General features: G+C 42.2%; 1 protein-coding gene across 1 annotated transcript in view; it reads right to left on the minus strand.

Annotated features, from left to right (window-relative positions):
- Nucleotides 1–748: 748 nt before the first annotated feature.
- Nucleotides 749–24,196, minus strand: part of LOC119745577 — a 29,519-nt gene continuing 6,071 nt past the window's right edge. The window contains exons 2-16 of the mRNA XM_038222035.1: nt 23,673–23,851; nt 22,831–22,901; nt 22,067–22,230; nt 20,474–20,592; nt 19,879–19,988; nt 17,285–17,387; nt 16,456–16,542; nt 12,749–12,891; nt 11,622–11,731; nt 10,779–10,948; nt 9,964–10,076; nt 9,395–9,536; nt 3,460–3,543; nt 2,513–2,622; nt 749–1,784 (exon numbers count right to left, since the gene is read on the minus strand). Of these exons, the coding sequence (XP_038077963.1) occupies nt 1,739–1,784; nt 2,513–2,622; nt 3,460–3,543; nt 9,395–9,536; nt 9,964–10,076; nt 10,779–10,948; nt 11,622–11,731; nt 12,749–12,891; nt 16,456–16,542; nt 17,285–17,387; nt 19,879–19,988; nt 20,474–20,592; nt 22,067–22,230; nt 22,831–22,901; nt 23,673–23,851 (1,751 nt within the window). The 3' untranslated portion in view covers nt 749–1,738. The remainder of the gene's footprint in view (nt 1,785–2,512; nt 2,623–3,459; nt 3,544–9,394; nt 9,537–9,963; nt 10,077–10,778; nt 10,949–11,621; nt 11,732–12,748; nt 12,892–16,455; nt 16,543–17,284; nt 17,388–19,878; nt 19,989–20,473; nt 20,593–22,066; nt 22,231–22,830; nt 22,902–23,672; nt 23,852–24,196) is intronic.

Consider the following 24,196-nt stretch of genomic DNA (forward strand, 5'->3'; position numbering starts at 1 on the left):
GGCCTTGCGACGCCCACAACACTAAAGAAAAAAAAAACAAGTGTTCTTTCAGCAAAACGAAAAACAATTCACAAACATCCCTATGTGAATTGATTTCATTTTGCTGAAAGAACACTTACCTTTTTTTTGTGATCCGTGGACAGAACTTTAAAACCTGTGTTTGTTTTTGAAATCCGTAACTTGAAAAGTGCATGAGTGATTTGAATGATTCTTGTACTAAAAGAAAGTTTTTTAATTGGGCCTTCATATCCTAGATTTTGAAAGTGCTACATTCAGAACTGGCCCTTTAAGTAATTGGTCCTGTCATTTTGGGTTTCCCTTTTTTGACTTGCCCTGTATTTAATTAACCTATTTTAAGGGTTCATTGTTACTTTTTGGGGGGCATGCATTTTACAACATTGACGTTTTTGTTCAAACTCAGATGTTTGACAGACTAAAACCCTATGGGGATATGGGGGCAACAAGCATTGTTTAGAGAAAACTACAACAGAAGCAGGTTATTAAGTTGACTTGGTAAAGTTACTTGCAAGTTGGTTTCATGATTATTCAAAATGGTCAAACTGCCAAGCAAACCAAAAAGTTCGATACATGCGCTCACACAATCAAGAGATATCCCAAGACGTTTATGGTCCGCCTTTAGTCAGGATTTTCTTCCCTCTCCGACACGCAACACAATATGTTTAAAACTGATTTAAAGGTAATATTCAACATTTGCAAACATCAATAAACAAAACTATTAAATCCCAAAATATTTACTGTCAAAAGTACTTTTTTATCATACATAAAACAGTCACTACAAATTTAATCATACATAAAATAGTCACTACAAATCCAAAATCTGTTTCACTGAAATAACACGGCTGCCAAATGATTGAAGTTACTCTTCAAAGTAAAACTTCAATCAGATTTTTTTTGGACAACTGTACATAAAGTGCAGCACCACAATGAAGCAGTACGAACCAAAGAGGTACATGTACATGTATGTACTCTTACTGAAATACTTGCCGCTGGGATTATTTTCGGCCAAAAAAAAATTCCTTTTTTAAAAAAAGACAAGACATATCGGCCAAATTTTAAAGTAAGTCAAACAGGGTTGAAACACCGCAAATACAGACTCTAGAGGGTCATTTGTACAATATTTGTACGGTACTTCTTATCGTAACTTCATGTTTTGCAACACTCCGAGACCCCGCCATGGAGCAATATTTGCTACGACGACAGGCCATGTACAGTGGCCAAGCTCAAGTTCAAAACACAGTGCGTACAATGGGAACCACTGACGTGTATACACGTCCGCTGCCAGAGACTCGGGAAAAGCTTGAAGATATATCCTGTCGCCCAGATTGTGTTTGCACGTCCTCAGTGTAACTGGTTAAGGGATTTTGTAGGTATTTTCATGGACACATGACACTGTTGATTTCAAACTAAAGCAGTCTGTACTTGGGTCTGTTACATAAACTGATATACATATAAGTGATCATAGCTTTTACAATAAGTGCAAATTTGTCCTAAATCTGGAAACTTTGAAACTTCCAAAACAGTATTTTAAAGGGATTCTCTTGAAATAATTCTTGTTTTAAAATCATGGTATATACTCTTCAAAGTTGAGATTGACTAATTCTTTGTGACAAATAATAATGTATTTAATGCCTAGAAAAAAAAGCTTATCACTTAATACTACATGTATGGTTTGTTGCTGACGGGAGCATCTGGCCATCTGGTTGTTCTAGGATAGTCTTCAGAGTGGTGCTCCACACTGGTTGGCAAGGAGTTTGTTGATATAACTGCAAGAAATATCAAACAAGGACATGAATTATAAATATTAATTAACCAAACATGCTTGATTCCTCTTTAGAACAGATGTGCAAAGAATCCTTAAGTCAGGATTTGAAACTGCAAATTGTGATTTTTTTTTAAAATTATTTATTCGTTAATTTAACTGGGTAGCCCATTCAGTGGAATCCACTGGTCTCCCATGAGGCCCAGTAAAGAGAAGACAATGTGAAGAAATTACAGTTTTAGATGTGGGAGGAAAAGCCCAGAAGAATATTCTGGGGAAAATCCACGGAATCAGGCAGGGACTGAAAACCCAATCCACATATTGGCCCAGGTAGGAATCGAACCCGGGTCACAGCGGTGGAAGGCGAGGAAAGTACCGCTACGCCAACCTGACCCCCAAGTACCTTCACAAGGTGTAGTCCACTCACCCCAATATGCCATTATCCAATGGGAAACTTTTTACAAACATTGACAGAATGTTTGCTTTATACATAGAACGCACCCCAGTGCTCCACTAACTGAGCTATCCAGTCCTATGTGGGTATTTTCCCCAACATAGGACTAGATAGTTCAGTTTTATCCCGAAAGGTTATCTACAACTTGCAGGTTCAGACCGTCATGAGGTTTTTTCCCTTCATTTTTTTTATCATCAAGATTATGGATATTTTGTTTGCGAATCAAGGCTTGTACGCATGTATTTTCATAAGCACACAAGGTTAGTCTGGTTACTTACTTTGGGTTATACTGCTCAACTCTTCCTTTGAGTATATTGGGGCCTAGGTACTTGCCAAGCTCAATCAGGCAAAGGCTTGCCGCACTGCTGGTAAGGGCGTTGTCACATGACTGTTGAGACACAAGAAAAATTACATTTACATTTATATACTGTAATTTTGGTGGTGGTGTTGCTTTTCACTATTGAAGAAATTATGCCAGGAAGAGACGTAAAAACAAGTTCATTATCTGCAATGCAAATGTTTTTAGCTTTGAACTGCACATTTGGTACAATGAATAAATAAAAAAATCTTATATAAGTTTTTTTTCTTTATGTATCAAAGCAATATGTTGTATTCAGTGAAACTTGAATATTGGTTGCCTTTATAAAAAAAAAAGTACAGCTTTGAAAAAACATCAGCTGCTATGGAAAGATCAATCAGGATTAGAGACAATCTGCCTAAGAGCTCATACATTCATTACACATGTTTGCAGTAACCAATTTATAAGAACATACAGATGAAACAGTCTCGTCCAAATGCACCTCTAGGCGACAACTAACATATCAATTCTAATGGCAATAGATACTCGCCGGCAGTTGACCAAGCCATTTAAGTGCTCAAGTATCTGAGGAGGTCCTTAAGCTTTCCGGCACCTGTAAAAAGCTTTTTCCCAAGGCAATGGGTGAAGATGAGCACTAGTACTCAGGAAAAGAAAATGTTTAAGCTGGAGACAAATTGACTGTAGACTTCTTGTCTGCTAGCTTTATGCATTTTTATTGATGCTGGGCTTCCAGGTTTAGTGACCTTCCAGATTGCACACATCTCAATATGTAAACCAAATTTGTCTGAATGAATGATGTGAAGGTTTTTACAGACCATTTTAATACATTTGGTGTAGGGAAAAAAAACCTGTGTAAACTACAGAGGTACAAGGAAAAGCATGGGCAAAAAAGTATCAGATACTTGCCAAGGCATAGAAGATACTGTCCAGAAATCTCTCCAAGTTTGGCTTAAAATATCGCTTGCCGATGTTCTTGGCTATGACTGGGAGCTGCAAAGGAAATTGAGAAAGGAAGCATGAATATTACGTTGAATCTAGAAGGAAAGTCTACATAGATCAGATAAAAACAAATATGATTCATAATTTGAAACTTCAAATTTCAAAATGTGGATAACAACATGGTTATGTTTTTCTGGGACTACATAATTCATTAACAGAACAGTTACTGTACCTGTGGCAAGCTTTAAGATGTGGTTTTATTATTATAGAAAGCCTGAGAAAGCAGTGGAGAAAATCAAAAGATTGCTCAATTCTATGACTTGTTTAAATCAAGTGGTTCAGGGTTAAAAAGAGAATAAATCAGGTTTTTTTATGAAAAAAATCAATTCCACAAATTCACTATGTTTATAAATATTACGTATGAATTTTGTGTTCCCGGAACGTCCACATTTTTTTTTATTACTGTGTGGTCCGAGTTAAGGCGGCAATGATGAAAGTATTTCACGCAACATAAACTCAGTTCTATAAACCACAATGTTATTAATCCTGCACTTTGAAAGTACAGTCAGTGCACAACAAAGTCTCTCCCCAACTTTCATACAAACTCATCATACTGTGCTGCGACAACAACGAAAAAAAAGGTGTAAACACAGGAAAGGATATATGTACACCAGAACGCGAGGGAACATATTAATTTGTGCCAGCCAGCCAGCCAGCCCCCCCCCCCCCCTCATGTACCCGACGGATATTTCATCTAGGAGGGGAAATCACCAAATTCCCAAGGGTGCAAGGCTAACAAGCCAGCTGACTCCAGCTAATTGGCAGTTGAACCACAACAAATTCAACAACAACAGTTGGGCCTGCGAAGGTGCAGGATATGGCCAATTTGGCGCTGTCTTGATGTGGTCGGAGATTTGGACAGCATGTGTTTGTCTGACTGATTTTCTGAGGGGGGATACCCGTTCTTCCCTCACTGAGGCAAGTTTCAATAACTTAACATTCCATTTTTGTTCAAAAGTATTCACATATTTTTTTTTTAAGGGAGAAAAAAAGCTGGCAACTTAAGGAGCAAAAAATTTTTTTATCAAGAGATTAAGCCATATTTTTTCAACCTGTATTCTCTGGGGTTTTTTCAAACTCTGAAAAAAATGTGAATATCATAAAAAAACAGGTATTACATCTGCGAAAGATTTATATGCAAATTACACCCAAAAAAATTGTTTTCCACTGAACGTGTACAGAGAAACCCACTCAGTCACAGACAGAAAAATGGAATACCAATGATTGTCATTACAAATTTTTATTGAACTTAAACTTGCATATAAATTGAACAAGAAAGCTTTAATTTGGAATTTCATTAAGATCAGTAATTGCATTACAGAGAACAGATGGGAGGACCCCCATTCCCAGATGTTAATTGACTATCCCCCAGCTGTTTTTAGAGTTAAGAATCAAGTTCATGGCTCAACCAAAGGATTGTGTTTATTTTTGTTTCCAGTAAATTATATTGTACTTATTTACAATTTTCAACATCATTTACAATTTTCAACATCGATGTTGTTTTACTACCTATTTTGTTAGTCTTTTGTTATTTGTGTTGTTTATCTCTAAGTGAAATTTAGGTGCTTACTGCTCCTGTGTGAGTGGCAAGTAGACATGTTACCCCCTTCTACTGATAAGGTCTACAAGAACAAAATTAGGGGCTTTCAGCAATGAACATGAAGCTTAATTGGCACTTCCCTCAGACAGAGCTTGCTCGTGATTAACTTCTTATCATTCAGAACTTGTCACTTTAAATTTAATCAGGAAAAGCGCCAAGTCTAATCGTATTAAACATTCACTGCTAGCTCTTGATCAAAGACCTTGAAATGCTTGTATTTTTGTACTTCGCTTTTCCCTACAATATTCAATCACCATGCACAAAATGAGAGAGTTTACCCATTCCTATTGGTCGAGAGTCCGTCATGTACATGGTCTTAATAAGTAAAGTAAAGTCTGTCAAGAACCAATGTGGCCCACAAGGATGGTGTTCATCTCTGGTTTCATGAAACAACTAAGAATATTTCTATTCCCCCTGGATGGGATGCTAGTCCATCGCAGGTTACTCCCCAGCTAATGCCGGTACCCATTTATACTCCTGGGTGGAGAGAGGCAAGTGGGGGTGAAGTGGCTTGCCCATGGGCACAACCCCCCAACAGGATGCCAGTCCATCGCAGGTTACTCCCCAGCTAATGCCGGTACCCATTTATACTCCTGGGTGGAGAGAGGCAAGTGGGGGTGAAGTGGCTTGCCCAAGGACACAACCCCCGAACGGGATGCCTGTCCATCACAGGTTACTCCCCAGCTAATGCCGGTACCCATTTATACTCCTGGGTGGAGAGAGGCAAGTGGGGGTGAAGTGGCTTGCCCAAGGACACAACCCCCGAACGGGATGCCTGTCCATCACAGGTTACTCCCCAGCTAATGCCTGTACCCATTTATACTCCTGGGTGGAGAGAAGCAAGTGGGGGTGAAGTGGCTTGCCCAAGGACACAACCCCCGAACGGGATGCCTGTCCATCACAGGTTACTCCCCAGCTAATGCCTGTACCCATTATACTCCTGGGTGGAGAGAGGCAAGTGGGGGTGAAGTGGCTTGCCCAAGGGCACAACCCCCGAACAGGATGCCAGTCCATCGCAGGTTACTCCCCAGCTAATGCCGGTACCCATTTATACTCCTGGGTGGAGAGGCAAGTGGGGGTGAAGTGGCTTGCCCAAGGGCACAACCCCCCAACAGGATGCCAGTCCATCGCAGGTACGCACCGCAGTACGCACCGCACACGCCAGCTACTGCGGTAGCCGCTTCAGAACCACATATTACGATCTCCATATACGGTGCAAAGTTGACCACATCGCGTGCACGTCACACACAGTAGAAGCGGCCTGATCTGAACATGGTATTAATAACATTTATATCTGCATCATCACACATTATTTATATCCCATTATTCAACATCCTCTCAGGAAGTGTTTTCTTCAAAATTTAATCAAGCTAATTTTTGAAATGCCTTGGTAAGTGTGAATAAACATCAAAAGCAATCCCGACTGACACTGCGGGAGATTTTCAACATCTTGAAATTATTTCGATAATTATCAACTCACGAGATTCATCACTTACTAAAAATGGCCATGAAAACAGTTTGACTTGTTTAATAAAAAAAAATATGAAAAACAAAGTTCATTCATTATGAGCTCCATGTGTGACCAAGAGAGGGCGCATTTTGCCTAGCCACGGTGCCTTCTATGGTGGGACATGCACTTCGCTGGTTCACACACCCTTCCTGATTTCTTTAATGTACGTAATACCAGGGGATGTGTGTAGACTGTTCCCCATCCCTTTCATGTGGCTCTGATTATGAATAGTTATGGAGGCGGAAACCAGTCTTTAGGGGCGGGATATATGTTGAATGTTAAGCAAGATGGTGACTGATTGAAACCGATTTAACGGCTCCCCACCAGCCTCTCTCTTTTCAACCACTGAGGGGGTACTTCTACACAAGACGGATGTTGCTCTTCTTAAATGTTTTTCAGAGCTGGGAAGTATAGGAGGATTTTGCAGAATTGAAAAAGGTACAACCACACCACTTTTACTTCACAAGGACATGATGTCCTTTGACAGTTTAAATACAAAGAATAAGCCATCAGGGTACACATGTCTATGGCTAAATCCACACATCCGCCTACAGATAGATCTATGCAGGGATGTAGCCATAGTCACAGCCAAACTGTCCTTCAGAGGAAAATTCGCTGGTTCCCTTGGATCAACCACTGACTTAGGTGTCACAGGATACCAGCTTTAACCTTGGTGCTGTGCCCAATAATGCTCTTTCAGAAATACAATGTGACAAATACAGAACTAACAGCATTATGGAATTTTTGTGTTGATATTGGTTGATTGATGAACCAGTCCACGTCGGATAATGTGTATGCACGTAAAGGTTTGCAGTATTCAGAACGGATGACAGATAGACGCCCAACGAGCGCGGCCGGAATATCTGTCAGTGACCCGCTCACAGCGAGCGAGGCCGGAAATATCAGGGCGTGCTACCTGCAGATGACGGCCTGAACCTGTCTGGCATCGAGGTCTGTGAATAACTGGGTCCGGTCAAAGTCAAAATAATCCCGGCGCGAACTGGTTAATTGATTGACTTCAGTCGATTCTCTTGCATGTGGCCTGCTGGTTACAACCTGGAAATGCACGTACCAATTTAATGAGAAAAACCTTGCTCACAGTGAAGATAGCACTGGTCCCAAATGCCCAGCGGGGACACTTTTTTTATTGACATGTATTAGCAACAGAATCCAGTTATGCGACCTCACAAATTGTCCATACATTTTCTCTGTTTCCTCAAAATGTAGAGTAGCCACTGAGCTCAAACTTCAACAGCTTAGTATTTCATACCTGCCAACATTGAAAAGTCAGAAAGAGGAACAGGGTGCCTACGCATCATACACGGTGAGCGGCAAAGGCGCGCACGCGCTAATGGGTTGGGTCCAGGGGCAATCATACAAAATACATGTACATGTGCCTAAAATGTTACATGATATCCAGAAGCAGACCCAACAGACACTAATCTTATTTAGTGGATAATTTTCTGAATTTTCCAGCCGGTTTTGCTGATCAAAAAATTTACAATTTAAGAATAAATGACTGCTGACTTACATGCTTCACAGTTAATCACATGTAGATATTCAGTCACAGTAATGCATTTTACATGTACACTGTACAAGCAGTGACAAGTACAATTTTATTTGGAAAAGTTCGTAGGCCTACATCATTGTACGGTCACTGACGGTGTACATGTACATGTACATAGGCCTGTTACAATACACATTTCTAAATTTTTCACGATATTCCTCTCGGAATTTTTGACTCCATCGCTGCTTTTTCTCCTTCAGTGTATCATCCTCCTGGTCCATGTTGCAGTTGAGATGCTCATACAAAAACGTTGACAAAAAAAGTGCGACTCAGCACGGTCAAAATATCAACGAAAAACCACCGAAGACTATGAAGAAACAACGACGTAGCGGGTCTCAGTATTGGCTGCGGCTAGGCTGTGGCTGATCGCACAAGCCTGTGCGCGTCAACAGCTGCAGCCGCAGCCTTTCGGACATGGCCTGTTCGATGACGTTTGAGTCTGGTTTACGTCCCTTTCGTCGTACATAAGAGCGAGGCGGATTTTATACCATTATGGTAGCGGCAATAGCGCCCTCAATACAATAAAACATTTTTCTCGGACAAGTGTGCGATGGGGCCGGGGCATTTTTTAATTTTTAATTTTTTGTATTATTTCTTCTCTTGCAACTCGGAAAATCGGGACGTTTCGATTTTCGGGCACTTTTTATCTCCGAAATCGGAACAGTTCCGCCTAAATCGGAACAGTTGGCAGGTATGATAGTATTTATGCATCCTACTTAAAAATTTTGGCAACTGTGTTGCTTTAAATAATTATAAAAATTGACGGAGAGCAAATGATTCTATTTTAAAAATGGCACCGACCTGTTTGCAAACTGTTTCTCAGAGATGAACATGCTGGGCATAGGTCTGGCTCCTTGTAGCCTCTGCTACTGAAAAGTGCGACTCAGCACGGTCAAAATATCAACGAGAAACCACCGAAGACTATGAAGAAACAACGTGCGTGGAAAACAAACATGGCATCAATACGTCCACCGCGCCGTGCCTGGCCCGCGCTTAATTCAGTAAGCACGCAAGAGAGGCAGTACACCAGACGGAAGACGTAGCGGGTCTCAGTATTGGCTGCGGCTAGGTTGTGGTTGCTTTAAAATTTTGGCAACTGTGTTGCTTTAAATAATTATAAAAATTGACGGAGAGCAAATGATTCTATTTTAAAAATGGCACCAACCTGTTTGCAAACTGTTTCTAAGAGATGAACATGCTGAGCATAGGTCTGGTTCCTCGTAGCCTCTGCTACTGATGGTAAGAGAGTCCCAACAGAGGCAGATAAGGACTGTATTGATGACAGCTCTGATAATAACTGTATGCACCTGTAAGCAAGAGTGAAAAACTTGCGGCTTGAAAAGAGGCTAATCCACTCTTGAACCAAGACTAAGGCTACATAGATGTCTTGGATTGAATTTTGGTTCTTAGTTCTTTGATCCTCAAATCTCTCAGCTAATCTTTAAACGTTAAAGTCAGGGATTATTATTTTTTTTTTACAATGCTGCCCTAATTGTAATTAACACCCCCACCACCCCACAAAAAAAATACATAGAAAATATGAAAATAAAAAAGCAAATGTTACTGGCTGAAAAAACTCAATTTTTAAAATACAAACACCAGATTTATTTTTTGTTTCTTCAAAACCCACTATGTGAAGTTTTTTTCATGGAAAGCATAACATTTCTGGATTCAAGTGAAAGCCAAAAAAAAAAAAAATGGTAAAAACTGCCCAAAGCATCAACTTTTCCTTACCCTTCACAAACTTCCCATGGTTCGGACGGCCTGCGGAATTTATGATCCATGCAGCCTCCCTCTCTCTTGGAGCCCCGCCCCATCTTAGGTGCCAGGGAGCCACATGAATACATCTGGGGAAAAAAACGCCATGTGTCAAGATTATAATACCACCAATCTCCATGAACATGTACTGACTGGATAGTGCATAAACCGAGGTAATTTGGAGGCCATTTTGAGAGGCCTAAAATTTACCTCAACAAATAGTTGTCAACTCATGATGAATATGAACATATAATATAAAATATCTACCAATAGTTTCTACCACCAAGCACAAATGTCTGAGTAATGCCAACTGGATGTAACCAGTGGTGATTAAAATTACATTTCTAGACCAACACCAGGTATGTAGTCAGGTTGGCGTAGCGGTACTTTCCTCGCCTTCCACTGCTGTGACCCGGGTTCGAATCCCGCCCGTGGCCAATATGTGGATTGGGTTTTCAGTCCCTATCTGATTCCGTGGGTTTTCCTCAGAATATTTCTCTGGGCTTTTCCTCCCACCTTTAAACTGTAATTTCTTCTCATTGTCTTCTCTCCACAGGTTTCTTTAGGCTTGCGAGCTACAGTGCCTAGGGCACTTTTGAGGGATCCTTGGTTTCATTAACCAGAAAGAAATAAAATTAAAAAATAAATAAATAATAAAATATGTACAAACTTATTCAATTCTGGAAAACTTGAAGTTAATTTTGTTTTTATTTTTCTTTACTTATATAAAACGACTTGGGAATTCTTCATATCCAATTTAAAATTGGATATGAAAAAAAAAAAATATGTACCTGTTTGTCTGAATGTAACTCGATGTCGTTATCTCGTAACCTCTTGGCGACACTAAACGTGGCCGGACCTTTCTCCAGGTCACCGTATTTCTCAGAAGTGGCTGTTTGCGTTTCGAGACCAGAGACTCCTTCCTTGATTTTGTCCATAAGGAGGTTGCTAGCCTCCTCACCTGAAAGAAAAACATAGAATTTATCTAATTAATTTAAAACCAAAAATAGAAAAAAAGGAATGTATTTTCGGGATTAAATGGAATGTGCAACATTTGCCTCAATTTTCAGAAAAAAATGAATTTGGAGGATCAGTATGTTATTGTTAAAATAACTTGTTTCACGTTTTGGGCTTGTAGATGCTGGAAAAACCAAGAAAACCAATCATGTTCTTGTAGTCTGGTTCCCTGACCCCACTTAAGATGAATCAGAGCAATTTATGGACTTTGGGGAATTGTAAGGTCAGAGAATCAGTCTAGAAGGCTTGCACCCCCCTCACAGGTGTGTTATCAATTGCGAAGAAAATGCAGAATAACTAATTAGGAAACATTAGGAGCAGTTTTTGAAAAAAAAGCCACTTTTCTCCAATGCTGGTTGGCTGACCAGCGTTGGAAAAATACAATTTTTCTTGAAAATGTCAGCACACCAGGAGCCACGATTTTACAGGATACTTCGCTAACAATCCAGTAAGGTATTTCGTGATAATTTGATCATTTCATTTTGTGATATTTGCCTTTAAACTCGACAATAATATGGGGAATGCAACTTTAACTGACAGTGATTGACCTGATCACAAGTCTGATTGCAAGTAAAGCAGAAATAAACATAAAAATCTTTTTGAAGAAGTCAACTCACCATATGCCTTGGCCACATTGAGCAGTGCAACGGCAGCGCCTTGCCTGACTGACGGGATGTTATCAGCTAGGTTGGCAAAGAACAACGGGTACAACTTCTCCATACTTGGCCTGAAGATAAGGAAAACATGTTCGTTTTTGTTATCAGCAACAATGCATGCTGGTTTGATTCAAGGTGCAATACGTGCATGTTTGTTATAGCGAGGGATAAGATTGTGAAATTTCATTGGTAGAGAACTGTTCACATGAAGCCACCTTACCAGAAACATATTTGCAGTCACTTTTTGTGTCTGTTGTGTACTTTGTCACCGACCTGACTATGTACAGGGATGAGATTGTCAATTTAAAAAATAAAAGTCTGGAAATTGGATGAAAGGTCTGAAAGATGCATTTCTTTCTATCCTGATATTGTCTTTGCTCTCAGATTCAAAAGTTTGATTTCAGACAAAAGTCTGAAAAATCTTAATGACTTATGCATGTAAGAAACAAAAACAGACTGTTCATAATAGCGCTAGTTCATAAGATGGAATTTTGCGTCGGGGTGATGTAACTCAAATTAGGTATTGCCTTTCACCAACGTACGTGTATAAACACTGCACACTCAGTGTTTTACCTCCTGAGTGAAAGTTTGAAAAAAAACACAAGGGTGGGACTCAAACCCACGACTTCCTGCTTTCTAGAGGGCAAAACCTAATTTGATTTACATCACCCTGATTCTTATGAATAGTTAATGCGGTACCCGCTGCTATGTACATCAGATTCTACATGTAACCAGCCAACCAATCCCGTTAGCTCAGTGGTTGAGTGGCAAGAAACATCTGCACTAGAAAGCAGGAGGTTGTGGGTTCTAGTCCCACCCGAGTGATTTTTTCCAACTTTCACTCCGGAGGTAAACACACTGACTATACAGTGTTTATATGTCGGTGAACAGCAAAACCTAATTTGATTTACATTAAATTAAAGCATTAATGGAAAGGAGGCTTAAATTCAGACTATAAAATATCCGCTCCACACTCCTAAGGTATCTCCTAAGGGCACTAGCTGACCTTCTAGTGGATAGTTACATTTGGCTGAACAAATGTGGGCTCAATAATTGGGCCGATTGGGTTTTTTTTTTTGAGGACTTACCTTGATTCTTCTGGGAAACAATTGACAAAGTTGCCGCAAGCTACACATGCAGCATCTCTGACTGGCCAGCTGTCATCACTGAAACACTCCAATAACGCAGCCAGAAGTCTGCCTACGAAGGGACGCACCACTTCCTTATTCAGCTGTGAGATCACGGAAAATTAAGAAGACTTTATTTTTAAGTGCGTTACAGTGATGTAGTGATTAGAAATTGTTTTAAGTAGTTTCATGTAATTTTATTTTTAGAAATGCCAGTGGAAGCTGAATTTCTATGCTTTTTAGCGTGGATAATAAACTTGAATTTGAATTTGAATTTGAAGACTTGACAGCATTTAAACAACAAAAATTCGACATTTGCTGAACATTGGGCTTAAGCAAGGGTAGCATTTTCCATGCTTTGAATATGTCTGATTGGTTCTGTGGGCAACGTACTAGCGCAGATAGTACAAGTGAACAGATTTCATGTAAGGGGTGAGGGGGAATGTATAATATTCCAAAATGATGGCATAAAATTGTTAGTTATGGTATCTTTGTAATATTGACAACAGCAGAGGTAGTGTAGTGAGTTAACATATTCCAACATCAAAGAGCCAGCATATCCGCTCCGTTCACAAACACCCCCTCACCGGCAAAGAAAGTACAGTTGGGGGTGACCGACCGACGCCATCTTGCCTGACTGCAAAAATTTGCCACGACGCGCGGCCGTACCACTACTGCGTGTACATGGTACAAATCCCCTGGTGTGCATGCGTCACACACAAGGAACGGTGAGCGACAACTAGCTAAGGCTGCATCCGAATCAGTTGTCTAGAGCTAGGTCTAGGTCCGCGCCCATTGAAAACACGCGGGGACGTGCTGACAATAGACGTAGCCGTAGCTCTGGAAGCCCGTTTCGGACACGGCCTTAGTGTCCCGCCCATGGGACGTCGTTTCTAGGTAAAAGGGCGCCCTCTTTCGTTGGCGCACGGAGCCCATAAACTATCAACTCTTCTTTATTACTTAAAATGTATTGTGATTTTGCCATACCATATGGAATGTCTGTACACATTTGTATATGCAATATATGAACCTAAATACACATGTGTGCCATGAAATTAAACAAACTGGTAGGTGGATGGATGCACATTTTGAAGTTTGAGCACCAATTTTAACCTGGCAAACTTCTACCCAAGACCAGGATGTTGGAGTGGAAGTAGGGGGAGGGGCATAAGTGTGTCTGAGTAGGTTCAATGAGAGGGGTTGTATCTTGGACCCTAACTCTGCTATGCAGGCACAGGAAGCCTCCCTCGGTGGAAGGAGGGGGAGGGGCATAGGTGTGTCTGAGAGGGGTCAATGAGAAGGGTGTACCTTGAACCCTAACTCTGCTATGCAGGCACAGGCAGCCTCCCTCGGTGGAAGGAGGGGGTGGGGCATAGGTGTGTCTGAGAGGGGTCAATGAGAGGGATGTACCTTGAACCCTAACTCTGCTATGCAGGCACAGGAAGCCTCCCTCGGTGGAAGGAGGGGGAGGGGCATAGGTGTGTCTGAATTGGGTCAATGAGAGGGGTTGTATCTTGGACCCTAACTCTGCTATGCAGGCACAGGAAGCCTCCCTCGGTGGAAGGAGGGGGAGGGGCATAGGTGTGTCTGAGTAGGGTCAATGAGAGGGATTGTACCTTGAACCCTAACTCTGCTATGCAGGCACAGGCAGCCTCCCTCAGTGGAAGGAGGGGGAGGGGCATAGGTGTGTCTGAGTAGGGTCAATGAGAGGGGTTGTATCTTGGACCCTAACTCTGCTATGCAGGCACAGGAAGCCTCCCTCGGGTGGAAGGAGGGGGAGGGGCATAGGTGTGTCTGAGTAGGGTCATTGAGAAGGGTGTACCTTGAACCCTAACGTGTGTCTGAGTAGGGTCAATGAGAGGGATTGTACCTTGAACCCTAACTCTGCTATGCAGGCACAGCCAGCCTCCCTCGGTGGAAGGAGGGGGGAGGGGCATAGGTGTGTCTGAGTAGGGTCAATGAGAGGGATTGTACCTTGAACCCTAACTCTGCTATGCAGGCACAGGCAGCCTCCCTCAGTGGAAGGAGGGGGAGGGGCATAGGTGTGTCTGAGTAGGGTCAATGAGAGGGATTGTACCTTGAACCCTAACTCTGCTATGCAGGCACAGGCAGCCTCCCTCGGTGGAAGGAGGGGGAGGGGCATAGGTGTGTCTGAGTAGGGTCAATGAGAAGGGTGTACCTTGAACCCTAACTCTGCTATGCAGGCACAGGCAGCCTCCCTCAGTGGAAGGAGGGGGAGGGGCATAAGTGTGTCTGAGTAGGGTCAATGAGAGGGGTTGTATCTTGGACCCTAACTCTGCTATGCAGGCACAGGAAGCCTCCCTCGGGTGGAAGGAGGGGGAGGGGCATAGGTGTGTCTGAGTAGGGTCATTGAGAAGGGTGTACCTTGAACCCTAACGTGTGTCTGAGTAGGGTCAATGAGAGGGATTGTACCTTGAACCCTAACTCTGCTATGCAGGCACAGCCAGCCTCCCTCGGTGGAAGGAGGGGGGAGGGGCATAGGTGTGTCTGAGTAGGGTCAATGAGAGGGATTGTACCTTGAACCCTAACTCTGCTATGCAGGCACAGGCAGCCTCCCTCAGTGGAAGGAGGGGGAGGGGCATAGGTGTGTCTGAGTAGGGTCAATGAGAGGGATTGTACCTTGAACCCTAACTCTGCTATGCAGGCACAGGCAGCCTCCCTCGGTGGAAGGAGGGGGAGGGGCATAGGTGTGTCTGAGTAGGGTCAATGAGAGGGATTGTACCTTGAACCCTAACTCTGCTATGCAGGCACAAGCAGCCTCCCTCGGTGGAAGGAGGGGGAGGGGCATAGGTGTGTCTGAGTAGGGTCAATGAGAGGGGTTGTACCTTGAACCCTAACTCTGCTATGCAGGCACAGGCAGCCTCCCTCGGTGGAAGGAGGGGGGAGGGGCATAGGTGTGTCTGAGTAGGGTCAATGAGAGGGATTGTACCTTGAACCCTAACTCTGCTATGCAGGCACAGGCAGCCTCCCTCAGTGGAAGGAGGGGGAGGGGCATAGGTGTGTCTGAGTAGGGTCAATGAGAGGGATTGTACCTTGAACCCTAACTCTGCTATGCAGGCACAGGCAGCCTCCCTCGGTGGAAGGAGGGGGAGGGGCATAGGTGTGTCTGAGTAGGGTCAATGAGAGGGATTGTACCTTGAACCCTAACTCTGCTATGCAGGCACAGGCAGCCTCCCTCGGTGGAAGGAGGGGGAGGGGCATAGGTGTGTCTGAGTAGGGTCAATGAGAGGGATTGTACCTTGAACCCTAACTCTGCTATGCAGGCACAGGCAGCCTCCCTCGGTGGAAGGAGGGGGAGGGGCATAGGTGTGTCTGAGAGGGGTCAATGAGAAGGGTGTACCTTGAACCCTAACTCTGCTATGCAGGCACAGGCAGCCTCCCTCGGTGGAAGGAGGGGGAGGGGCATAGGTGTGTCTGAGTAGGGTCAATGAGAGGGATTGTACCTTGAACCCTAACTCTGCTATGCAGGCACAGGCAGCCTCCCTCGGTGGAAGGAGGGGGAGGGGCATAGGTGTGTCTGAGAGGGGTCAATGAGAAGGGTGTACCTTGAACCCTAACTCTGCTATGCAGGCACAGGCAGCCTCCCTCGGTGGAAGGAGGGGGAGGGGCATAGGTGTGTCTGAGAGGGGTCAATGAGAGGGATGTACCTTGGACCCTAACTCTGCTATGCAGGCACAGGAAGCCTCCCTCACTGCATGGTTGTTTGCATCGGTCTGTTCGATGTAGTAATCTACCTGTTAAACAAATTTAAATAAATAAAACCCAACTTTATTCAACCAACTTTATATGTTCTGTGCATGTCACAGCCTTCTTAACCCAAAAGGGGCTGGGGGGGGGGGGAAATCCCCCCTCAACTTTTTCTGTGATAGCTTTGAAATTTTTTTTCGCGACCCAAGCTGTTCTGATTTTTTAGTCTTTTAGTCTCGAGCCTTGTGCATCTTTTGATACCAAAAACATAAAAATCGACCCCCTCCCCCCCCCCCCTCGGCTGAGAGATGGTAAAAATAACACGGCCCTTTTTAAGGTTAAGGCCAATTCATATTCAGCTTGAACATGTTGAATGCGAATGCATATTTTTGACATCACGAGTAGTTTTTTCGTGCTGCGAATTTACAAAAGTTGAACATATTTCTACTCCAGCAAATTTTGCAGCAAATGTTTCGTGATGTCAGAATTGTAAATTAAATGAGACTTCAATTTTTCCTAAGCTACCCATTCTGATGATAATTAATGGCAACTGTTCATGGCTCCGTGCGAACAAGAGAGGGGGCTTTTTCAGCCCTTTCGAGAGCCGTGAATGCATGCATGAAGTAGGCACAACTGTTTATTCTGAATGTGCACAAAGCCATAGCGTCCTCGCTTGAGAGTCAGGCTTTCTTATCGTTGAGGGGGATTCTTGTGCACAGAGCCCATAGCCTTTGATTGAACTTGGTGAGGGAAGCATTATCAATGTGATGTCAAGAAGGAAGAACTCACCATATTTGGCATGTTTGCCTCCACAAACAGTTTGCCCTGCTCCCCAGTCACTTGCCTCCATGTATGCTGTGAGTATGTCCTCACACCCTCAGCAACATAATACCTGCATTCATTTCAAAATAAGAGGATAGCTGTTAGAATAATTCTTAAAACAGTGAAGAATGTTTGTGCCAATGTTTAAGCATGTCAGTTTGCAGAGCCATAAGCCTGGGTCGTGATATCATTTTGGCAGAGTATGGAGTCCTGCTCAGGGTGTCCCTTTTCATTTTTATGGTCTCTTACTGACTGCCTCTGAAGTAGGATTGGTTGGTCTGTGAAATATTAAACAATCTGAACACAAAGAAATGCAGTTGCACCCATTTAATTAGCTAAATTAAATGATGCCAAATGCGTATTGTCTCATGTTTTGTTTAATGCATGATCCAGAGATGAAACTGGCATGTGGCAAAAAAATCGGAAAAAAGGCCGAACAAAAATACGTGTCCGAAATCTGGGCCGCGCTGCCATTACACACATATACATGCATGTACAATACACTTCATGCCCAATTTCCGGACACCAACTCCTGCTTTATTTTTTATTCAAACAAAATTTTACGATGAAAAAAAAAATGGTCAGCGTTTTCATTGCATAAAATGCCTGAATTACGGTTAGAGTAATGGAGTCATCAATAAAGAAGTTCACTTCTTACTTGAGAAAGTCGAGGGAAAAGTCCGAAAGACAAGGGCACCGTTCATGGTGCTTCAATCATGTCCATGATTCAACCACTTGCATTCATGCATGGGAAAAAAATCAGGCATTACCGTCTTTCTCTTCCAACAAATGCCAGTGAAATGTTTCGCTAATGCTCTCTTCGCTATCCTCGAGATATTCATCATGATTTTTAAAGCATTGCATTTTGTACAACTGAATCTGAAACCTCCGAAAATCGCACAACATAATGATTTTATCCGCAGGATCCTTCACAAGGCTACCCGTCCCGGCCGGCCATGTGCTAGCGGACGGTACGGTGGTGTGGTACGTACGCACGCTGGTACCATTGCATATTCGCACGCACGTGCGACACAGTGATTTTTCCATGTCGCCTGTCAATGTTTAACCTTTTGTCCAGCCGGAGAAGGCTCCGATCAGTGTTATGCCCTGTGTTTCTACCGTTGAAACTCTCCAATAACGACTGGTGAAAGAGATTAAAACTACGTTCGCGATGATTTTAGCACGCCATTTCCATCGACTTTCTTCGAAATTATGATTGAAATAAAATGACATTTTGTGAAAAAATCATCAGAAAATCAAATTTTGTGGGACACACTGTAAAAAAATCGGAAATTTCGTTGGAAAATTCAAAAAGTCGGTTTTCCGATTAAAATCGGAAAAGTTTCATCTCTGATGATCATAAGTTGATATCACTGAACAAAATAATAAAGGCATTTTGGCAAGATGAAATGACGTACAATATCAAAACATGCAGCTCACCAACTGCTTGGCTGCAGTGGCTATCTAACTAAACAGAAAGCTCATCATAAGCCAGCCGAGCAAATATCTAGGATGCCAAATAACAAGCCGTTCCAGTAGCACAGCTACCGTGGCTTTCCTCCAATTCCAGAAAAAAATATTACAAAAGCCAGGTCTTGATAGGGTCAAATAAATTATGGTTTCATAGATTCCGTAAACATGCCTTAACAACGACTTGCTTACTGTCACTTCATAAATTTATTGATGTTTTTTTGTAATCAATGAAAGAAACCGACTCAACGTCAGGATTGTAATCAAGGCCATCACTAGTCTGTCATAAAGTAATTATGAAAAAGGTCACGAGTAAAAATGACAAAGACATATCTCCATCACAGTTCATTGGAGTAGATTGTGACTTGACTTGACTTGACTTGAGATTGAATAACTTGCGGTTGAGTTGTGCTCGTGTGGTCTAGCGGTGGAGCACAGGATTCATGATCGTGAGGTTGTGGGTTCGAGCCTTGCCGTGGCCATGTGGCTGTGCCCTTGAGTAAGGCGCTTTACCTCAATTACTCCTCTCAACCCAGGTGTTAAATGGGTACCGCATTAGTCAATGCTGGGAAGGTAACAGACTCGCTGTGGAGGAGGTGTGGCGATCCCCCCACAGCAGCAGCATTATATCGATTCTGGCCCAATCGCTTTGAAAGAGAGATGGGCACTCCATTCCTGTGAACACAGGTTCGTCCCCCGGAGTTGTGATTAACTTTTGTGATTAACTTCAACTCAGCCTAGTGTGGCCAAATGGCTAGGGTTCGTGATTCAAGATCAGAGGGTCAGGGGTTCGAATCCAACTGCTGGCCATATGTTGTGTCCTTGGGCAAGCCACTTCACTCTCACTTGCCTCTCTCCACCCAGGAGTGTAAATGGGTACCGGCATTAGCTGGGGAGTAGCCTCCGATGGACTGGCATCCCATCCAGGGGGAATACAAATATCCTGAGTCGTTTCTAGCCATTGAAACCAGCTCAAAATGCCGGCCTGATGGGCCATACTGGCTCGTGACTTTATTTACTAACAAGAATCACACTACACATTTGAGGATTTTCAAAGATTCACTGAAAATGTTCTTTGAATGAGCACTCACCTATTCAAACACATCCTTGGTAAGAGGAGAGGAAAGAACTTCTCTCTGCTCTCACAGTTTGGCAGGTTCAGAAGGAACTTTCTTGTCGCTACCGAACTGGCCATCCTCACCTAAAGAAAACGAAAAGACGTAAACTTCTCAAACAACCAAAGGTTACACAGAGGACACAAAACTTACAGGGTCCATGACATGAATTCCACACTGGAATGTATTATGCAAACATCCATTCTTCTGAAATGTGTGAAAACTATAATACACCCTTTTTGGGTTACAAGTTTTTTAAGTGCACTTTTTAATATTTAAAATATTGCGAATGGCCAACTGCGAGTAGTGTGGCCACTCCTTGTGATTTTTCCCAAGATTTTGGGAATTTGGTCTAGACCTTGGGAATATTTCACCGAACTTGGGAGTTTGCGCATTTCAAGTTTATAGTTTGAATTTTGCAGCACTTTCTGGGCCCAACATACACAGTACACATATAAAAAAGTGTAATCTTGCATTGCGCATTTCTGAAACATAATCCTGACTATCTTGGGAAATCTTGGGAATTTTATTGCCATTATCTTGGGATTTTTCAAATTTGTTGAACACTAACCTGACTCCAGTTGTCTGCTAAACCCTCAGCAAGGTGTTGGGCCACCTGGTCACCATAATGCAAGACCGGGCTCTCATCAGTTAACTCGCTACACGACTCCATCGCATCGTCTCCGTTATCTGATCAATGACATCAAGATAGCAAGTCTTTCACAAAATGTCATGAAGCTGAATAGACATAATTCATATTTTGATAGTGTTCCCTGAATTTTAGTTACACAAACATGATTTTGTCCTACGATAATGTCGCACGTTTTTATATATACACACAAATCAATAAGTGCGTTTATATTTACGCGACAAATTCGTGCGACTAATCATCCTAATTTCAAAACTAGCGCAACATGTCGCGTATTTGTTCGTTCACACGTGCACGTGTTCCACATTGCCGCTTGACATAGTCGTTGCGACAAACTCACGTATGTGTAAATACCGGTAGGCCTTGTAAACTGTTGAATGGGATGGTGCAAGACTATTTATGCGTTTCACGCCTCACTTTCATTTTGTTTTAAAATGTGGCTTAAAACATTAGCGTTTTAGTAATATCGTGAGGACCTTCAGAAACAATCTGGACAGCAACTTCTGACATTTGAATTTTTGGTTGGGTTTCTTTAATGGTTACCCAGGTGACCGTGTTTTTTTTTCAATCGGGTACCCGGTTCCCAGACTTCTCGTAAAAGCACACCCCTACTATACCATCCTCCCCTTTTACATGGAAGTTTATCACAATATTACATTATATAATATTGAGTGGCTCAGAGTGGAATGGGAGGAATATCATCGCAGGGTAAAATGCTCTGAACCAGTTCCATTTACACTACGAAAGTTATAAAAAGGGCCAAAAAAGTTATACCAAATCATTCACAGTTCATTTTGTAAGGGGTGATTTTTAGCTCCTGTTTTGAGTTTTACATCGTTTCTTGAATACATTTCAAGAAAAAATTATATTGTGACATTGAACAACTGATTATTGAATAAAGAAATGGTTGGAACTCCATAAAAAGTATTAGTTGTCTTTTATTCTGTTTTTAAACAGCGGAAATATTGGTAATTATTGTTCCCAAGAAAGTACACCCCTTTATTACCACAAATGGTGTGGTCCATGGGGAATGCATGCAGCATGCATGCAGCACTAGAATCACGTACGGCCGGTTGTCGATGTCGAAGAGACACCTAGCTTTCGCTAGCCGTACTTTTTACCGCTCGGTACCTTTTTGTGGGACGTGCTTTCGGTTTGTTAGTGACTTTCTTAATTGATGATTCATTTCAGCAACAGATATTTTCTTATACCAGTACATCAAGTTAAATATACATTTGAATATCATTTATTTTATTCTTCAAGTCTCGGCATATAAGCCGCCCTGTGTATAAGCTGCAGTAAACATTTTCATGGGCAAATTCAACGTATAAGCCGCAGCTTATATTCCGAAAATTACGGTAGTATTTCCCATTCCCATGGGCGAATTTTTTTTTTTAGCCCCAGCATGAGTGGGAGCAATATCAAACGTCACATGATGTGAGTTCAACCAATCAAATGACAAGGATCTGTATGTCAGTTATATAAAGTGGCAAAGTTTGTTGTAAACAGACGCACCTTGTGGTGATGTGCAGCTGACTAGAGATGACATGACGTAGTACCCCGTCTCCCTGACGAACCGGTTGGTATGGGTCAGGGTCTGAAAGATGAGGTCTAGAAGATCCTGTGTGATGAACGGGACGAAATGAGGCCCACAGCCATTGATGACGGACTCCAAGCACCTGGGCGGAACAAAGACAGGCATATCATGTACATGTACCCTCCTACTGTTTGATCAGTCACAGACTGTCAAAATTTTCTTCCACTTCCCCTGCCATGTATTTGTATACAGACTAGTAAAAACAGTCAGATCACATTCGTGCAAGCACTATGACTAGTCAAATCCTGTTAACAGACAAAAGAGGTAACTGGTACAAATGTATGTATGTACAAATGTACATACATGTAGGTACATGTATAGCTGGCATAAAAAAAATCCACTTTTCTTGAAAATGATAGCACACCAGGTGCCATGATTTTACAGGATGCTTGAAACCATTATTCACTTACAGTCAAGTAAGGTATTTCATGATAATTAGGTAGTTTTGTTTTCTGACATTTGCAAATGTTGTATATGGTACCTTTAAGTAATTTGAAGGATTCAGGCCATTGATCAAACAAGAAGTACTTAACACAAAGCTTATTTTTGTCATTGGTTTACCGTGCCTTGGTGGATTTTTAGCAGAACTAGGACATCTTGGGGTAATAAAAATTGAGTAGAAATATGCAATACAAATAGACCATAATTTTGTCATAAAATGTGTTTTACGCGATCAACTCACTTCATCCAGGTTTCCAGGTTTTTCCAGCCTGCAGTATCATGGAAAATCTGCTCTGCTGTTGCACTCCCTCCCTTCAAAGAAAGAAAAAAAACAATAACAATTTTTTTTTATATTTTAAATGTTATTTATTCTACCTGATGAAACATTAAAAACAGAAATTCAGTAATTTCACAAAAAATATGAAAAATAAAGCCTATGGTATGAATTCTTTGGACAAGTACTCCCTCACTTGGTTGCACAGAGAGTTAAGAGGGACTCTGCACACTGCCACAGTGCCTCTGGCGCTAACATTAAGACTTTTCAGGTTTTTTTGGCACATTCAAAATCAAATTACTTGTGCATACTTTACGCCAGGAGTGCAAGAAACAGTGTGTGCATACAATATATCTTTTTCACGGAGCTCTAGTGTGTGGTGACAGAACCATGGAGTTCATAAAATGCCCCTGAAAAGAAAAAAAATGGTGTTTTTTTATTTATTTAATTCTTATTGTAACTGGTTAGCCAATTCAGGGGAACCCACTGGTCTCCCATGGGCCCTGGTTAAGAGAAGACAATGTGAAGAAATTACAGTTTTAGATGTGGGAGGAAAACCCCTGAAGAAAATTCTGGGGAAACCCACGGAATCAGGCAGGGACTGAAAACCCACATATTGGCCTGGGGCAGGTATCGAACATGGGTCACAGCGGTGGAAGGCGAGGAAAGTACCTCTATGACAACCTGTAAAAGTTTGGGAAGCAATAGTCGACTAATAATTCTTTGTTGAACTTCTATTTAACAAATGATTTGTGACTGTCGTTATCCGACTAAATAGCGCCCTCATTGTTCGTGCACAGTGGGTATACCTGCTCATGCTGAACGGCCAGTTTCTCCATCAAGATGTGGGTGTTCTCCCTCTCCCCCTCCGATCTCTCCGAGAGCGGGATGCGCTCCAGGTTGTTCCGCACTCCATCGTGGATCAGCTCGCAGGCCGACTGGTAGACCTCCGTGCCGCAACGTTTGCAGAGTGCACCCAGGACCTCGCCTACCGAAGGCACACATGAACAAAGCGTAGAAAAAACAAATGGGAACTGTTTACACGGCTTGTTGCAATTCAACTGGGATAGTGTCAAACTGCTGATATCACTATTAATTGTGGGATGGAATTTTGCATCGGGAAATGTAAAAGCTACATGTACAGTCCATCATTTGCAGCTTTCCAAAAAGTAACTGACGTAATTATTGTTGAAAAACATACTTGGTTGAAAGATAGTAAGGGGACTAAACTCCCTTTGAAATTATTCTGTCTGGCATGCCATCATTTATAGAAGTCAACAAAAAAAGGCCTTTTCAACGGTGCCGTACGGTTAGTAGTTCTGTTAGTTAGTAA

The sequence above is a fragment of the Patiria miniata genome, unplaced genomic scaffold, assembly GCF_015706575.1.
Source record: "Patiria miniata isolate m_02_andy unplaced genomic scaffold, ASM1570657v1 HiC_scaffold_7, whole genome shotgun sequence".
NCBI lineage: Eukaryota > Metazoa > Echinodermata > Asteroidea > Valvatida > Asterinidae > Patiria > Patiria miniata.